The sequence below is a fragment of the Schistocerca cancellata genome, chromosome 1 (assembly GCF_023864275.1).
Source record: "Schistocerca cancellata isolate TAMUIC-IGC-003103 chromosome 1, iqSchCanc2.1, whole genome shotgun sequence".
Taxonomy (NCBI): Eukaryota; Metazoa; Arthropoda; class Insecta; order Orthoptera; family Acrididae; genus Schistocerca; species Schistocerca cancellata.
Genome location: NC_064626.1, coordinates 232,564,448 through 232,584,084, shown reverse-complemented (window position 1 = coordinate 232,584,084; position 19,637 = coordinate 232,564,448). Strand labels below are relative to the sequence as shown.

Genomic DNA, 19,637 nt, shown 5'->3' with positions numbered 1-19,637 from the left:
AACAGTGACACAAGCTTGGCTGAGATGGTGACATGGCATGGACTGGTAAGCAAGTAGCAAATTTTGTTGTGTTGCCAACCATGGGAATCTATACCATGTACTTTCATTTTTTATGATCATCTACCACATTTAAACTGCTGTTTGCCTGAATCCACTTGTAGTTGGAATTAAACTGACTTTAAAATTGGACTCATACTCAACAACAGTATTCATTTTTGCAGGTGATGGTAAAAGTCTAGATAGGTGCCAGTGGTGTACCAGGGTGTATACGTAGACAAGGAAAAAAAATTCCCGTATTTCCCGGTTGAAAATACACTCTCTCCCGGATTAAAATAGATTTTCTCCCGGATTAAAATACACTTTTTCCGTGTTAAATGACAGTATACATTTCCTCGGCACTGTAAAACTTATCAGTCCTTAGAATGTTTATGGTTTTCTACACCGACGTAGAATTTGCCGGCACTTTAGAAAACGAAACCCAGGGGGGGAAAAAACACGTTGTGGAAATATCTTTGCTGTGCAGCAACATGTACGCTGCATTTCTTCGTTCTACGGAGGTATAAATTCGAATTCCACCAAACACTGCATGTTACTTTTCGAAGCAATGAAATCGAGATTGCGACGCGCTTTTGTAAGCCAGTCATAGCTCATGTCACGTGATCTCGGCAGCTGATTGACAGCACAGGACACGTAGTGTAGTCAACCAATAGCAAGATCACCCTTAAGTAGCGCGAACACACAAAAAGAAAAGCTAATGGTTTAAATTAATATACATAGTTTTGCTAGAAGAAAAACAAAGCTTTCACAAATAATATTGGGCTCAAAGATTATTAAGCTGCAAGAGAAGCTAAGCTTCCACATTTAATGCTGATCATTTTGCGCTTGTTACACTTTAAGATACATCACACAAATGTGCCAGTAAAAATTTTAATAACGACGTAAATGCCTGATCTGGGCTCGAAATTCTTCTAGATGATCGTCCTCAAAGAGTTGATTTTTAAATGAGAGTCAAACGCTCCGTGATTTAAGAAATTCATCGTACATTCTCGCACATAGTTGATCTTACGTAAAAGGAAATTTACTTTGAAAGTAACACTTTTCAAACAACCATTCGCAAAGTTTTCTCGTGATCTGTAAGAAATTGGTTCGTTTCAGCAGTTGCCAGAGAGCGCCAGATAACAGGCGTCACTGCGCCTGCGCAGCTACGATGACGCAGGAAGCCCGCATGTTCGTATGTGTAAAATATTAAAAGATCTTGCATTATGTCATAAAAGAAACAAGACATCAAAGGATACTGCAGAAGCGTCAGAATTTCGTGAAATATATACTAAAATGCATAATTCGGCTTAAAATGCCCAATTGTATGTCCAGATTCGGATGTAAATTTTCTTGAGTACCAGTACTGTATTATCTCATGTTTGGTTCTTTATTATGGCATAATGCCATACGAGCCAGAAGATGGAAAACGTGCACTTGAAATGCAGCGAACAGTTGAAACTAGCCAACAGTGCGAACTTAAACACTTCGTTTCAAATAAATTGACTGCCTCAGCGCAAAATATTAGTAAAAGCCAAATCTCTTTAGCAAACAGACAAAAATAACTTCATTGTTCTGCAAGGCGATTAATGCTTGACTGTCAGAAAGGTGGAAATAAAACCTGAAACTAACAACATATTTTAGCCTTCCGTAATTATGCGAACGTAAGGGACGATAAATAGTTTGGACAAGAAGAGAATGGAAGCTTTCGAAACGTGGTGCTACAGAAGAATGGTGAAGAGTAGGTGGGTAGATCACATAACTAATGAGGAGGTATTGAATAGGATTGGGGAGAAGTTTGTGGCACAACTTGACTAGAAGAAGGGATCTGTTGGTAGGACATGTTCTGAGGCATCAAGGGATCACAAATTTAGCATTGGAGGGCAGCGTGGAGGGTAAAAATCATAGAGGGAGACCAAGAGATGAATACACTAAGCAGATACAGAAGGATGTAGGTTGCAGTAGGTACTGGGAGATGAAGAAGCTTGCACAGAATAGAGTAGCATGGAGAGCTGAATCAAACCAGTCTCAGGACTGAAGACCACAACAACAACAACAACATATTAATTCATTTGGTTAACTCCCGGCCACAGAAATCCGTTTTGTTTTCATTTAATGTGAGAGCAATAAACGAAGAGGAACCAGCAAAATCACTAAACGTAAACACAGGTCACGTGAAGACTATCCACCTCCCCACTACAACTCAGATTGCTCTGTGCATCAGCCCTGGATCTACGATATTTCCGAACCGGAGCAATTTGGATAGTGGCACCCAGCCACACATCTGTAGCCAGAAGCGGGAGAAGATACTACCCATTGGCGACTCAACTGCGCATGCGCAAGAGCCCGCCCGCAACTGCTCAAATGAATCAAATGTAAACAGCTGTTATGTCACGCTCATCGGAAGCAATTTGTTGTTAGGAAGCACTGCGTATTTTTCCTAAAGCCTTTGACACACTTTGGTTGGCAGACGCTTGTATGAGCACTGTTTTGTTGTTGTATATGGTGCATTTCCTTTGCGACATAAGTTTTATTTTCGTTTTTTTCTGTCGTCCATGTTTTTTTTGCGCAGCATTATTCTGCAGAAGCGGGATACAGTAATGCAGCATTATTCTGCAGAAGCGGGATACAGTAATATCCTTCGTTAGAGTATTGGTTCTTACCAGTCAAAATCACAAAAATTTAACTGGTAACTAAAACAACAAAAAATTCCCGGAATTCTAAAAAAATTCCCGGGTTTTTCCCGGTTTTCTCCCGGACGAAAAAATTCCCGGGTTTTTCCCGGAACTTCCGGATGTCCAGGGTCGTATACACCCTGTGTACTAACGTGTTTCTTGTTCCGATGTTGTCGACGGTCGCCATGATGTATGATGGGAATGAAAGGGGAGGTCCAACTGGTTCTACACAGCCAACGAGAAAGCGGCAGGCAGGCAATATATTTGGAAGCAAGGGACATTTTAACATTCTCACGTCAGTGCAGAAGCAAAATCCCATTGGTATTTGGAAGAAACAGCTGTGTTCTCAGGTCCCACAAAAACAAGAACATCAGAAACAGCGACATATTCAAAAGAAACAGCTAACAAAGATAAAATTTCACAGTTGTGCTATTAGCATAATGCTGATGACGATGACAACAATGATTAAAAATAGTGATACTGCAGACTAGAAGTTAGTAAGCACAAAAGGTAAAAAACAAAATGGTTCTAAAATAAATGTAAACCATTTAATTCTTCTTTACTTTATTTCTCATAGTGTTATCAAAAGGCATAAATTTAGAATGGAAAATGCTGGATGGAATAATGACAATTATGAAAAGGATAGATTGCTACTCACCATAAGTGGAGATGTTGAGATGCAGATAGGCACATCAAAAAGACTTTCAAACAAGTAACAGGGTGTATATGAGGACAAAGAAAAAAAAATTTGGGAATCTTCTCCGAATTTCTTGGTTAAAAATACACTTTTTCCATGTTAGGTGACAGTATACTTTCCCTCAGAACATTAAAACTTATCAATCCTTCGAATGGTAAATGTTTTATATAGTGGTGCAGAGCGTCCCAACACTTTAGGAAATGAAGCCCCCCACCCCCACAAAAAAAAAAAAAAAAAAAAAAAAAAAAAAAAAAAAAAAAAAAAAAAAAAGTGTTTTAGGAAGATCTATGATGCGCAGCAACATGTACACTGCATTTTTGGTATTATGAAAGCACGAATTCCACCAAACACTGGGCATTATTTTCTGAAGCAGTGATATCAAGATAGTGATCCATTTTTGTCAGCCACTCACAGCTCATGTCACATGATCTCGCCAGCCAATGACAGCTGATATTAGGTTTGTATGAGAAGTTGCCAGCGGGCTCGTGTGCATGTGCATGCGCAGAGCTGAATTCGTGTATGAGCAGTGCCTTCCTCCCGCTTCTGGCTACTTGAAGCGTGGCTGTTTGCTGTATGAGCAGTAGCAGCAAGTAGCCAGAAGCTACCCGGAAGAATTTTTCTGGCGTGCCCAAGCTGCCAGATTCGCGCATGCGCAGAGCAAGCTAAGTTATAGTGGGGGCGGTCCTTCCCCACGTGACCCATGTATATGGTTCCTGTCTTCATTTACAGCTCTCACGTCGAATGAAATCAAAACAGATTTCTGTGGCCAGGAGCCATCAAGTGAATTAATATACATTCTCACAATCATCAAAGACCAAAATAAGTTAGTAGTTTCAATTTTCTGATTTTATATTATTTCCACATTATTAGCAATCAACCATCAATGTCTTAATGAAGCTATTTCTGTCTGTTTTGAAGAGAAATTTGCTTCCATTAATTTTTTTCCGCTGAGGCAGTTAGTTTATTTGAAACGAAATGCTTCATTCCGCACTATTGGCTACTTCCAACCTCGTTCAATTTAAAGTGGAAATTTTCATTTTCTGGGACGAATGACGTTATACTATAATAAAGAACCAAACACAAGAATACAGTACTGCACCTCCAAGAAAGTTGGTATCATGAAAATCACATGAAAAAGCTGAATATCAGGTACTTCAGAGTGCATCTGCACACAGAAATGTGCAATTAGAGTGGAATGAAGCATTTTAGTATAGTTTATGAAATTCCGATGCTGCTGGAGTAGTCTCTGATGTCCTGTTCCTTTTATGACACTGTAAGATCTCTTAATGCTATATATGTATGAACATATGTAACCAATGACTTGAAGCTAACTAAGTAGGCAAATTTGGTCAGTAGTTTTAAACTAAATATTTTGTTTCAAATATGACAGCTGTAGCGGAATTTTACAAATCTGCCTTCTGTGAAACAGTGTTTTTTCGATCACAAGGCACTTGCCTAGTACTTCCTCTAGGCCTGAAGTTATTTCTTAATTTGTGTTTACGTCTTAAATTTATAGAATGCCATTCTATGCTGAATTTTAGACTGGCAACATATCGTGTTTTATCGTTTTAACTCCCCACATGGCTTCATATTTATTCCTAGAGTAGAATATAAACTGTCAGTTGTACAGTTTCTTTGCCTCACAGACAACCATGTTAATTTTTTCACATTTTGAAATAGTCATGAAATTTATTGTCCTTTATTCCGGTGTAAGCTACACAAGAAACTGCCTCATTTTCTTTTATTTTTATTTATTTATTTTTTATTTTTTCAAGAAATTTGTATTCCATCCTACTAGCTTTTTGCAGTGCTGTGTAGGTGTAAACCTGTTGGAAATTCTACATAACAATATTGCAGAGGACAAATTAAAAGAAGAAAAATCTGTCAAAGTCACCCCTTAGCAAAATTTTATGCTACTTCGAGCTGTGGAGTCTAATTTTGAAATGATATTTTGCCAAGAACTGCCTCCTTATTTACATCCTTTATCTGTGTGGGATGTGATAAAACAATTACTCTAAGTACAACTCAGTATGTCCTCTCAACAATATGCCGCAGGGCTGCACATGGTCACGTGATGCCCCATGACGCACGAAATTCCACCAGAAATGCGACGAAAAGCATATGAACAGAGTAAGTACCAAGCACGGGCTGCCTACGTCATCGTAGCTGCGCATGCGCAGTACAGCCTATTGTCTGGCGCTTTCTGGAAACTGCTCAAACGAACCCATTCAGAACATACGACATGTGATGTGGTCAGGCAATAGTAACCTCACTGTTAAGTAACACAAACACACAAATAGAAAAAATTAACAATTTAAATTAATATACATAGAGAATAGCTACAAGAAAAGCTGAGATTTCACATATAATATCGATCTTTTTATTGTGTGTGTTTCCCTTTAAGACATATCAAATACAAATGAGCCAATAAAATTTTAAATAACAACATAAATGTCTGGTCTTCTGGGCTGAAAAATTTTGCTAACTGGCTGCTCCTCAAAGTGTTAAGTTTAGAATGAAAGCCTAATGCTTTGTGACTTAAGAAATTCATCACACATTCTCACATGTAATACGATTCATCTTGCATAAAAGGAAATTTATTTTGAAAGAAAAGCCCCTAAAAATACCATTCATGCTAGAAATTAAACAGCTGTGACATCACGTCAAGAAAGCAGTTTGTTGTTATGAAGTATTGCAAAGTCTTCGTCCTAAAGCCCTTGACACATTTTGCTGTCTGCAGACATTCGTGTGTGCACTGTCTTTTGTTGTTGTAAATGGAGCATTTTCTTCACAAATGAAGTTATATTTTGATGTTTTATACTCGTTTATGTTTTACTGCTGCACCATTATTCTGCAGTAAAAATTACAAAAATTTGACTGAAAACAAAAACAATGAAAAATTCCTGGAATTCTAAAAAATTCCTGGGTCTTTTCCAGATTTCTCAGTTGTCCCAGGGCGTATACACCCTGAAGTAAGCTTTCGGCCAAAAGGGCCTTAATCAGAATAAGACAACATACTCATGCGAATGCAACTCTTCACACATGACCAGTCTCAGGTTGCCGAGGCCAAACTGCAAGCAGCAGTGTATGATCGGAAAAGCTATCTGGGAGATGGGGGAAAGGAGGCTGGGGCAGGGAAGGATAGCAGGGTAGGGGTGAGGGACAGTAAAGTTCCGTTTGTGGGAGCATACAGAGATGAGGTGGAGAGAGGGTAGGGCAGCTACATGCAGTCAGCAGACTAGAAAGAGGGCAGAGTGAGGTGGGGGTGGGAGGCAGCGGAAAAGACACGAAGTAAAAGGACTATGAGTGTGTTGGTGGAAAAGAGGGCTGTGTAGTGCTGGAGTGGGAAAAGGGAAGGGGTCAGGTGGGTGTACATCAATGACTAATGAAGGTTGAGACCAGGAGAGTTATGGAAAAACAGGATATACTGCATGGAGTGTCCCCATCTGCGCAATTCAGAAAAGATGGTGCTGGTAGGAAGGATCCAGATGGCAAAGACTGTGAAGATGCCCTTAAAATGAAGAATGTTGTGTTGGGTACCATGCTCAGCAATTGGGTGGCTCAGCTGTTTCTTGGCCACAGTTTGTCATGCTTGTGACCGAACTGGAGTACATAGTGATGGGAGGAACAGGTCTCACATGTAGGTACATTAGGGATATGAGCCACGAGCCATGAGGGTCGAGAGCAGGTGTTGTGTAGTGATGGACGAGGATGTTATGTAGTTTCGGTGGATGGTGGAATATCACTGTGGGAAGAGTGCACAGGATACTGGGTAGGACACTCAACATTTCATGGCACTACAAGAGGTAGTTGATATCCTGGCGGATAATGTGATTTGGCTACTCCAGACCTGGGTGGTACTGAGACATGAGGGAAATGCTCCTGTGGCCGAACAACGGGACTTTGAAATGTGTGTGTGTGTGTGTGTGTGTGTGTGTGTGTGTGTGTGGGGGGGGGGGGGGGGGGAGGGGGGGGGAGATATAAGGTGTGGGAGATCTGCTTCTATACAAGGTAGGGAGGGTAATTTTGGTCTGCGAAGGCACTGGTGAGATCCTTGGTATATTTCTACAAGCACTCTTGTCATTACAGATGCGATGATCACGGGTGGCTAGGCTGTAAAGAAGTGTATGTCTTGGTGTGCAATGGGCGGCAGCTGTCAAAGTGGATATATTGCTGTTGGTTGGTAGTTTTGATGTGGATGTAGTTGTCACTGAGGTGGAGGTCAACATTGAGGGGTGTTGGGTTGAGGAGGACCAGATGAGACGAACTGTGGAGAAGGTGTGGAGGAATGTGGATAGGATGTCCTCACCCTCAATCCAGATCACGAAGACATCATTAGCGACACTGTACCAGGTGGCTGGTTTGGGATTCTGGGTGGTTAGAAAGGATTCCTCTAGGCAACCAATGAATAGGTTGGCATAGGATGGTGCCATGTGGGTGTCCACTGCCACATCCTGGATTTGTTTGTAGGTTATGATTTCAAAGAACAAGCACTTGTGGGTCAGAATAAAGTTCGTCATGGTGACTGGGAAGAAGGTTGTACGTTTGGAATCCATCGGATGTTGGGATAGGTAGTGGTCAACAGCAGCAAGGTCACAGGTATTAGGGATGTTAGTGTAAAGGGTGGTGGCTTAAACAGTGATGAGCAGGGCACCATGTGGAAAAGGAACAGGAATTATGTAGAGTCGGTGGAGTAAATGGTAGGGTCTTCAATGTAGGAGGGTAGGTTGTGGGTAATCCGTTGAACATGTTGGTCTATGAGAGCAGAGATTCTCTCAGTGGGAGCACAGTAACTGGCCACAATGGGATATCCTACGTGGTTGGGTTCATGGACTTTAGGAATCAGGTAGAAGTGTGGGGAGTGATATGAATGAGGAGTGAGATGGACTCGGGGGAGAGGGTCTGGAAAAGACCTAAGAATTTGAGGAAATGATAATTTTTTTCAAGAAGCCTTTAAAAAAAAGGCAGGTCATTTTATATTCAGGTAAATATGTTATATGTTCAATATCACCCATTTGGTATGGGTCCCACACACTTGAGCAATATTCTTGAATGTGAAGCATGAGTGATTTGTAAGAGATTTATTGTGTAGACGGATTACATTTTCCCAGTATTCTACCAATAAACTGATGTCTAGTATCTACTTTACCCTCGACAGAGCATATGTGATTTTCCATTTCATATCCCTAAACAGTATTACAACCAGGTATTTGCAGGAGTTGGCCAACTCCAACTGTGGCTAATGGTATTATAGTCTAGGATACTACATTTTTACATTTTGTTAAGTGCATAATTTTACATTTCTGAACATTCAAAGCAAGTTGCCAATCTTTGTACCACTTTGAAACCTTACCAAAATCTGACTGAATATTTGGGCAGCTTCTTTCAGACAGTACTTTACTATGGATAAGTCCATCATCTGCAAAAAGGCTCAGGTTACAATTAATATTGTGCACAAGGTCATTAATATACAATATGAGCAGCAAGGGTCCCAACACACTTCCCTGGGGCACACCTGAAGTTACTTCTACATCTGTTATTGACTCTCCATTCAAGATAACATACTGCATCCTTCCTATGAAAAAAACCTCAATCCAGTCATAAATTTCACTTGATGCTCCATATGTCCACACTTTTGGCCATAAGCACAGATACAGTACTGAGTCAAATGCTTTAAGGGAATCAACTTGACTTCCTTGATCCAAAGCTTTCTGTATGTCATGTGAAGAAAGTGCGAGTTGGGTTTTACATGACTGATGCTTTTGGAATCCATGCAGATTGGCATAGAGACCATTTTGTTCAAGATATCTCATTATGTTTGAGCCCAGTGTTTGTTCTAAGTTTCTACAACAAATGGAAGTCATGGAAGTTTTGGGATCATTTCCACTATCCTTCTTGTAAACAGGTGTGACCTGTGCTTTCTTCCCACTACTGGGGATGGTTTTTTGTTCGAGGGAACTACAACATGTAAAGGTTAGAAGAGGGGCTAACCCAGCTGCAAATCTAGTACAGAATCTGCAGAATCTACTGATAACAGAATTTCTTTCTACTGCCACTTTCAGTGCACTTGCAGAAACAAAGAAACAAATATTGGTCAATATTTCTACGTAAAGCAATGACTGACTTGCAAATGCCCATGAAGTAGAACGAACTATTAATAATACAAACACTTTTAATCATGTTTAAATGTCCTTTACATTTTTTAACCAGTACTGAAAGATGTATAAAGAAAAAACATACTAATATGATAGCAAAATGTTTCTTATTACCTTCTGGGAAACTGTTTTCATGGCATCACCTTTTCACTTACACAACAGTTGTAATATACTCTACTACACAACATCCAAGATAAACCGTGAAATATTTATGACATATATTAAAGCTGATTACTTAATTAACTCATTTGATAGATGCCACACCAAGCTCCAAATTAGAACTGATGTGGTTGTGTATAATACTTTTTTTAAGACTTCAAAGCAAAAAGGAAACACCCAGACATAAAAAAGCCAATTTATTCAATTAAATGTGCAACCAGTAACAGTAGTAACATATTCCTGTGGAACTTAACTGATTTTAACCATAGTTCATCTCTCCTCTTCTGGCTTGTTTCATACTCTACTGCTCCCTAATTTTAGCTTTAATTCATCTCTCACATTCTGGCTTGGTTCATACTCCTATTCTAAGGCTACTTGTTTTTTGGCACAATCTGGCATATTTTACTGTTATGTTATCACATTTTAAATTACATTTTAGGACACATGATACACGGATGTTTATTGTAAACTCTTATAAGGAAAGCACCTAATGACAAAAAAGACACTGGCAAGTTCCCACAACGGGACTAACAATATGGTTCTTATTTGTATACGAGGTGTGGTTGGAAAGTTTTAAGAATGGATCCACTACTGCTTACTGGTTTGGTGGGCACGTACACAGAGGGCGGGGAGTGAGTCATTGCCTTGTCCTTGAACACCCTCCGACAGGAAACTGCATTTCCTTTATTCAGTTTGTTGTGGCAGCTGGTTGAGTGCGGGTCTGTTAGGGCTTATTGCCAGATTCTGTCTGCGTGAAAATGGACATAAAAATGGAGCAACAAGTTCGTGTGAAAAAACCGAGAAATCAGTTTCTGAGATCTGAGCCTTATAAACTCTTAACAACAGCTTTGGGAGGTAATTGTATGAGTCAGTCAAATGTTTTTGTCTGGTTCAACACTTTTAAAAATGGCCGTGAATCATTTGAAGATGAACCACAGCCCGACCGTCCTTCCATCTCAAAAATGAATGAAAATGTTGTGAAAGTTCGTGACTTAGTGTGCTCTGATCGTAGGCTTATAATTAGCGAGACGGCTGATGAACTTTATTTAAGTTTCTATGCACTTCAGTCACTTTTAACTGAAGATCTGAACATGCATCGAGTGTCTGCAAAATTCATTCCAAAAGTGTTGTCAAGTGACCAGAGACTTGAAGTGTGTCTAGATCTGATTAATCGGACTAAAAATGACCTAGATTTGTTAAATATGGTAATTACAGGTGACGAATTGTGGGTATATGGATATGATCCTGAAACCAAAGCACAGTCTTCCCAGTGGAAGACTACAGGTTCACCACGACCGAAAAAAGTACAGCGAAGTTAGTCAAAGGTGAAGACAATGTTGGTGATTTTTTTTATTCTACCCAGATTGTGCATCACAAATTTACCCCTGGAGGACAGACGATTAACCAGGAATACTACAAATGTGTCCTTGAGCGTTTGTGTGAAAAGGTGCGGAAGAAGAGGCCTGCATGGTGAAAAGACAGTAGTTGGGTGCTACATTGTGACAATGGTCCAGCTCATCATGCCTTCTCCATCGTTGAATTTTTGACCAAATTAAAAATTCCTGTACTTCCACAACTGCCACATTCCCCTGATTTGGCCCCTGCGGACTTCTACCTGTTTCCTAAACTGAAATTTTCACTGAAAGGGAAGTGATTTGACTTGACTGAAGACATCCAGGCAAATACACAGAGCATCCTTAACACGCTTCAGGAAAAAAATTTCCAGGAATGTTTCCAAAAGTGGAAACACCATTGGAGTCGGAGTTTTCAGTCAGAAGGACACTATTTTGAAGGAGATGCATCACAGTAGCATGTAAGTACCGCCATTGTACAATTACAAACCCATTCTTAAAACTTTCCAATCACACCTCGTATAATGTTAAGTTAGGTAATCTTTTGGATATGACAACTTCCAGCAAGTGTGACAGATACAAAAGGAGTGTTCTTTCCCTTTTTAATGATAGGGTATAGTGGCGTTTTAAGACACAAAAATTTATAGATCATTTAAAATCTGAAAATTCCATTGCTTTGACTCACACATGTCACGCACTAGTATATGAAGTTTCACAAGTTACTATTCCCTGAAAGTTTCTATGACTGTATCATGAGAAATATTTGTTTTTGAAAAAGGAACTGGATGAGAATAAATGCAAACAATCAAACTCACAGAACACCAAGCTGTTATTAATGCCGAAAAAAGCAGCTTATTAATGATACAGCTACTCATAAGGAATATGTTAACTTGCACAATGATCATAAAGTAGCACTGTCAGAAACGGCAACTAAACATTATTAAACTCTGATTTACACTAGTCAACACTCAAATCCATGGTGTTCAATTATGCCAATAATTTTGTCTTACAGTTTGTGAAATTTTAATATCAAATCCTTAAAAGGGAAGTTACTTTCACCAAATTATCAGCTTCACGCATTTTCAAGCAATGAAAACAATGTCTTTTCTGTACTGTTAATTGTAATTCTTTCAAAAAGTTACTCACAGGAAGCATATACACAGAAACTGTAGAAAAATACAGAAATAAATAATTTCTACTTCTGCCTACCTAATAATCTCACCATATTCATCAAATTTAACTTTTTCCTCAAAGAAGGGAAACATGGGGTGCTGCTTCTTGCTGCTCTTGAAAAACCCTGTCTGTACTTTCGTTTCTTGCTTGACAAGTAAGTCATGCCGGCCTCTTCCAACTGCAGTCATGTCCATTTCATCCTCAGATTCACTACTCATGTCAACATCTTCACTGTGAATGTAATAAATTTACATGTCATATTACTGACCACATGATTAAATTTTAGCAACATACAAAAGGCAGCCAATATATTTTTTTACATCAAATTTTGATTATTGTAGTTTACCTTTCTTTTTCTTTCTTTCTTTATTAGGATGAGTTACTAATTTATAATTTACTTAAAGTAATGTATCCAAATCACAATCAATAATGAATGCAAGTTTATTTCAGACACCAACCATTTCCTCCACTGACTCTTTAAAATTCCTGTTCCTTTGTTACCCAGCACTCTGTTCGTCACAATTGACCGCTACTCAATACACACAATAATCCTCAATGCCCACGGCCTTGCAGCTACTGAACTCTACCTTTCCCAATGGTCAACTGACTCCAAACTTACAATCTCCTTCCTGGTCACCATGACCAACTATTGTACATTCTCACTCTAATTACTTCTGCTCTGAAGACATCACTTACAAATAAATTCATGGTACAACAACAGGCACCCACATAGCATCACCCTGCACCAACCTGCTTAAGGGCTATGTAGAGGATCCTTTCTAACCATCCAGAATCCCAAAACTCCCACCTGGTTGTGATTCACTGATGACATCTTCATGGTCTGGATCCAAGGATGAGGACAACGTATAAACCTTCTCCCCCATCGCTTCACTTGGTCTTCCTCAGACCAAATAACTCCCCCCCCCCCCCCCCCCCTAGAAATCCACTGACGTCAACCTCCACTTCAGTACCTCTGTCCCCATCAAACCTTCCAACCACCAATATTATCTCCACTTTGAAAATGCCTTCTGCTCCACACTGGTCCATATGGCCTAGCCACCCACAGTTGTTGCATCAGTAGTGATGAACGATCTCTCTCCAAATACGCTAAGGGTCACACTGAAGCCTTCACAAACCAAAATTACCCTCCTCAAGTTGTCCCAGAAACATGTCTCCAGTGCCTTGTCTCCCCAGTCACTTACTTCATGTAGCCATTGTCAGGCAACAAAGGAGCAACCCCCACCCCATCCTTGTGACCCAGTACCATCTGGTACTGGAGAAACCAAATCATGTTTTCTTCCAGGGTTCCAACTACCTCTCGTAGTGACCAGCAATGAGAAATATCATCCTCAACTATCTCACAGGGGTATTCCACTGTCCATCTAACCTGTGCAGTACTCTTGTATATCCCCATTCCACTGCCACTCCCAAATCCTTGTCCTGTAGCTAATATCTCTGCAACAGACTTAGATACAACACCTGTCCCATATACTCTCCCACAACCACCTACTCACTCCAGTTTCGTCACAGGCATCTCCTATCACATCAAGGGCTGGGATACCTGTGAAAGCAGTCATGTTATCTAGCAACTTAGCTGCAATCACTATGCAGCATTCTATGTGATCATGCCCACTAACAAGCAATCTGTCTGCAAGAACTGCTGCCACCATACAGATGGATCACCCAATTTCTGTGGATGCCACCAAACACAGTGTGTTTGTTTTCAACAACTGCTTCATAAACTTGTGCCATGTGGAGGGTCTTCCCAATGACATAAGTTTTTCTGAATGATGTAGGTGGAAACTCTCCCCGCAACACATTCTTCATTCTCATATCCCCCTCGACCTCAACCTTTGCTACTCCCTGTCATCCACCTGCCTATCTCTTTCCCTGCTTCCACTTCAGCCCTACACGTCGTCTATCTCAGCAGCACACCTGCACAGTCCTTTCCCCAGCAAAGCTCCCAACACCCCCACCCCCTTCCTGCCCTGCAAGCACAGTCTCCAGATACTGCATCTAACAGTCCACTGTCCCATCCCCAACTTGTCCCTGCAAGCTAATACAGTCAGCACTACCATGTTACCCCACTCATGCACTGCTATTCCCTCCTCCCCCATCTCTTTATTAACTCCACCAACCACCCTAGTAAAGACCGCTGCTCACCTCAGATACAGTTACAGTCGGGCCTTAATGCCTGCAAATGACAGTGGCTGTGTGTGTGTGTGTTTTTTAATATTAGAAATTCCTCGAAGGAGTAATACGTAAAATAAGGGAAAGGCAACTACTCACCTACATCATATCAATGCATGAAGTACAATAATTCACATTCACATTAGCTCATTTTTCAACAACAGTACACACATTCAAACACACAACTACGCAGACACCCAAATGCACATTCCCGTGGTCATGGCAAGACTTAGTACTGATACTCGATTTGATTACTGAAACCAGTTGTCTGAGCTGATGGAGGTGGGGAAGGGGTAGGGAAGGATGGGTAGGGAAGGACACAAGGAGGGAGAAATGGGAAGAGGCAGGTCTTTGGACAGATAAATTAGTGGCTTCACAAAAAGCTGAAAAATTAAACAGGATACAACAAGAGCTGTAGGGGGAGGGTGGTGTGGTGTAATGGCAACATACAGTATCTTGTTGCAGGGCATGCTCTACAGCCTTCATTGGTTATTGATCACATCTCTAAAGTGGTGTCACAAGAACTGAAAAATCATTTATGCTATCTATCTCCAATTCTGACACCTTGACCATATTCAATCCTAATTAGTCTTCTGAATCAAAAATGAAAATGTTCAATGCATGTATTCGTTATGCAGAACCAAAGACGGAAATATTAAAATGGTTCAAGTGTAGAAAGCATTCAAATCTTAAAAATCACTTATGTAGGAATTGTTCCAATCTCAGAATGATAGGATTTAAGAATTTGTTTCTAATGAAATAACAATATTTTCCACTTGATATGGTTTGAGTGACATGTTCCTTGAGACAGGTTTTTTGCAGCAACATGCGAGTGGGTGTTTGAGCCCAAGTAAGACATGATATGCACAGTGGCAAGTATGATGTAGTGTTTGTGCAGCATCAATCAATAATCATTCTTATGTTCTTTCTTATTTCTGTTTAATTTTTTCACAGATACATTGTGCACAAACCAAACAGGATTGCCGAGTGAGGAGAAAGCAACAGCCAATGCCTAGATTAACAAATACATTGGAAATGTACCTCTGTTGCTAGAAAACAATGATTCTGAGGCCAAAGAATACTCATGTTGCAGCTCAGGCACAATTCATTAATACCAGCATCTACTTATTGGTGAATGAAAGGGTCTAAAAAATGTAATTAGATTGCCTCAGTTCCTGCTTAAAGCTGATTTGATGCAGATGTTTAGGCTTGCTCTGGTAATGTACAAAGATTGTGAATATAGCACTTCCACTTTTTTCTCTGATTCTGGTCTGAATGACACAAGGCCAAGAAAATGACTGGCTGAGGTGCTGAGATCTGTAAGGGGCTTACAGCACACCACCATCAATTTTGAGATTGTATTGTGTATGCATGCTCCTACCCTCTTACAGTGAACCAGCTTTATCTGTATCTGTAATTCCACAATGAAAAGATGTTTCATGGGTTTCTCCGATATACATTATATGGGCCCAAAGCACAAAATAATTTTGTTGCTTTGTGCCGCTCAATTCTTATCTATGGTTGACAACATAATTTAGGGTCTTCATTGCGTAAATAGTAGTAATACTTCATAATCAGACGCATATCGGAAATTTTATCTGATCCTCAAGCCACAAAATGTGCTTCATGAAAATGATAATAATGAGGACCATGAAGTGTTGGAATAGATCATAATTGTGCAGTTAATATCTATTGTTCATATTCTGATTCTAGTTTCACATTAATTACAAACTTTACAACAGTCAAAAAAACACTACTGTCACTAGCACATGTATGGAAATTTGTGATTTACACTGATAATAAATATAACCTTAAATATTAATCAATATTTCATAACAAAGTGGGTACATTATTTTTCCATAGCAAGTACAGGATGTTGAAACTTGGTTAAAAAGCATATGAGACTGGTAGTTTGTTCATAAATTTGATCTTCATTATAAATTTAATCTTCATAAATATCTATTTTTCTCAAAAATTTGTTTCTGTGCTTTGAGCCAATATGGTTATCAGAATCTCAATTGTTTGGCACGTACATGCATTACAAATTTTTGCATAATTAGTGAGAATGTAGATATTTTATTTTTGTTTGGGATTTATAAGCAGCGAAACCTTAGAGTGGGAGCATTTAGAATGTATTATAAATTAACGGAAATGATCAGTAAAATGACTTGTACGTTATTGAATTACAAATTCTAAAAGAATTCTTTATTCTCTTGAAAAGGAAGCAGTATGGAATTCTAAACTGAGATAACTCCTTTTAATTTAGCTTCTGCTAAAGTCCTGTTATCTCAAGTTTAGGCCAAAATTAATGTGTATCTGAGAAACTATCACAGAAAGTACTGATTTCTCATACTTAATTCTCTTAGTTGCTACACGAATAGCTTGCATAGTTCAAGTCATTAGTTGTGTTGAAGGTCCCTAAACTACAGTCTTAAGTTAAAGTATGTGATCCCAAGAAATAAGTTATCAAAATTACAGCTCGACTGAAAACAGCCAAATAGAATATTTTCTCAGATTTCCTTTCTTCGTTTTTACACACACACACACACACACACACACACACACACACACACACACACACACAGTGAGGGGAGGGAGGATGGAAGGATGGATGGATGGATGGATGGATGCAAGGAAGGAAGGGGGGGAGAGAGAGAGAGAGAGAATAAAAATTAATGGTTTTAGAGAACATTGCACTGAGTCAGTGACAGCAATTAATAACTTTATTACAAAAGAGAGACACTGACTAAGCTGGCATAACAAGTAACCAGTGAAACAGTAAAAACCTGAGTTGCAAGGGTTGTGCTCACTGCACACAACAAATTAGACGCCTTTATATACCACAGTAGAATAGTTTTACGTGCACAGCACGATGCTAAAACAGTGGTTATTTTTAAGAAAGCATTTGAATTTTATGTGCAACACCATAGGGACAATACTAATATTATCACTGGGGTTGTGCAAACAGCAACTGTTGTATTTTCAACAGACTGTCTGTATGTGGGTGTTGGTTTCTGCAGAAGTTTCTCAAAAAATGTATTGTTGTTTTTGGGGTGTATGGACACTCAATGGCAAAGTTATCAGTGTCCTTACAAATATTAAAAGAAATGAATACGGTTAGAAAGGCTAAAAACTTTGGCACACTCACTCATTCACATGCAGTGATCCACACAAGCACCCCATATCACATGCTGTAATAAAAAGGAGAAATAGTAAGAGATACTACAACAAAACAGAAGGAATATGACAGGAGGCAAAACAATGACACAGGGATATGTGACTAGCTAACCACTTACGTAAAACATGGATGAGCCAGTCACGGTATGAAACATTACGGACATCTCCCTAAAATCTTTGGAAACAAATTGGACAAATCGCAAAATCTTAAAAGACTCACCACATTCATTTGAATGTCACTTAAAATAAAGGGCAAATCTGCTGCTGCCCTCTGGTCTGAAAAACACCGTCTAGTAAAATGTGGCGCACACACATCTATACACCACAAGCACCACACACTGGAGGGTTGTCGTGCTGAATTAAGAAGCCACACATCAGAGGACTGTTGCTTTTGTGAAGGACCTCATCCCACCTTCATGGCTGAAAGGAGATATGTCATGACCAGTCAGAGGGCTTTATTAGACACGACTTGTTATCTGTCACTTCCAGCCACTTATCCTCCCACCAACACACAAGCACCCCCACAACGAGACGATAACATGGAGGGGAATGGCACACTGAAATAACTGAGGATCGCGACATGCCTACCTTGGCTGCTACGTCCGCCGTTTTGTTTCCTGCAATACCCACGTGACCTGGTAACCAGCAGAAAGACACCTCCTTCCCCAGCCGATATAGGTGGAGCAGGGTTTCCTGAAGATTTACTTTATCTTCTAGATACAAGCATGGTAGAGCAGACAAGGAATTTAGCACTTAAATCATATCTTATCTGCTCCAATGACTGCAAGACTACATATAATTCGACATCGAAGACCGCAATGTCTCGAGGCAGTCATACCTTGAAGACACGAACAGGGAAAACAATGGAGCAACCAATAGATTCCCTCCGTTTCGACCCATCCATGAAGACAACTGTACAGTTGCAGTGCTCAGTTAAATTGTCATAACATAAGGTATTAAAAACATGTGCAAGACTGTATCTCTCCTGTACTGTACCAAATCAAAAATTACTCTGGGCCTCTGCAGAACCATGGTGGCAGGCAGTTAAAACCCTGGATTTGGGGTTGTGTGTGCTCCAGACCCTGTGACTCCAGCACATGCTGCACACGGATCCCACACGGCACTGTCTCTTGTGGACAATTAGAGAAAAGGCATTTGAAAGGTGGACGAGCAACAGTATGGAATGTGAGTGAAGTCGGAGCTGCGAGGAACTTACAAGCCTGATGCAACGCGGTGAGCTGCCGCTGAATGGTGAGTGGTGGTTCCCCAGCCTCAGCACAGAGACTGTGTATGGGGCTAGTCCTGTAAGCACCTGTGACTATTCTAACCCCCTCAGAGTGCATAGCGTCAATAATCTTCAGGTAAGAAGGCCTTCTTGACCCGTAAACTGTGCATCCATAGTCTAGCCATGAGCGCAAAAGCTCTATAAAACCAGAGCAGACGCAGCTTACTGTTTATGGCTATGACGACGAGAGTAACACTTAAAACACTGCCCTGAGAAATACCATTCTCCTGCACAAAACGATCCAGACAGCACGTCATCAGCTTCAGCTAAAAAGTGCTTGGACCAGAAGGACCATATGAAAATGGAGAGATGGCCACAAAAGCCCCACTGATGGAGCTGTACGAGAATATTGAGCCTCCAAGTAGTGTCATACACATTACTGATATCGAAGAATGTGTCGAGACAGTGATGTTTACATAGGGAAACCTCCTAAATGCTACCTCTAGTAGGGTCAGGTTGTCGACAGCGGACCGAAATCTCTGGAGTCGACACTGAGATCGGCTAAGGCAATGCCAGTCTCTTTTAACAACCAGAACAGGCGACAGTTAAACATTTGCTCTAGGGTCTTTCCTACACAGCTTGTTAAGGTGACACTCCAGTAACTACTGAGACATGTGCGGTCCTTTCCTGGTTTGAGAAGAGGTATCAGAATTGCCTCTCTCCACGAGTTGGGAAAGTTGCCTATCTGCCATATAAAATTGAAAAAAATTTGAGGACAATTCCGTTTGACGCTGTTGG

The 19,637-nt window shown here is 40.2% G+C and overlaps 1 protein-coding gene across 1 annotated transcript in view; it reads right to left on the bottom strand.

Annotated features, from left to right (window-relative positions):
- Positions 1–19,637, bottom strand: part of LOC126169898 (probable cleavage and polyadenylation specificity factor subunit 2) — a 169,497-nt gene that overhangs the window by 44,936 nt on the left and 104,924 nt on the right. Inside the window, exon 10 of the mRNA XM_049920681.1 lies at positions 12,284–12,478. Within this exon, the coding sequence (XP_049776638.1) occupies positions 12,284–12,478 (195 nt within the window). The remainder of the gene's footprint in view (positions 1–12,283; positions 12,479–19,637) is intronic.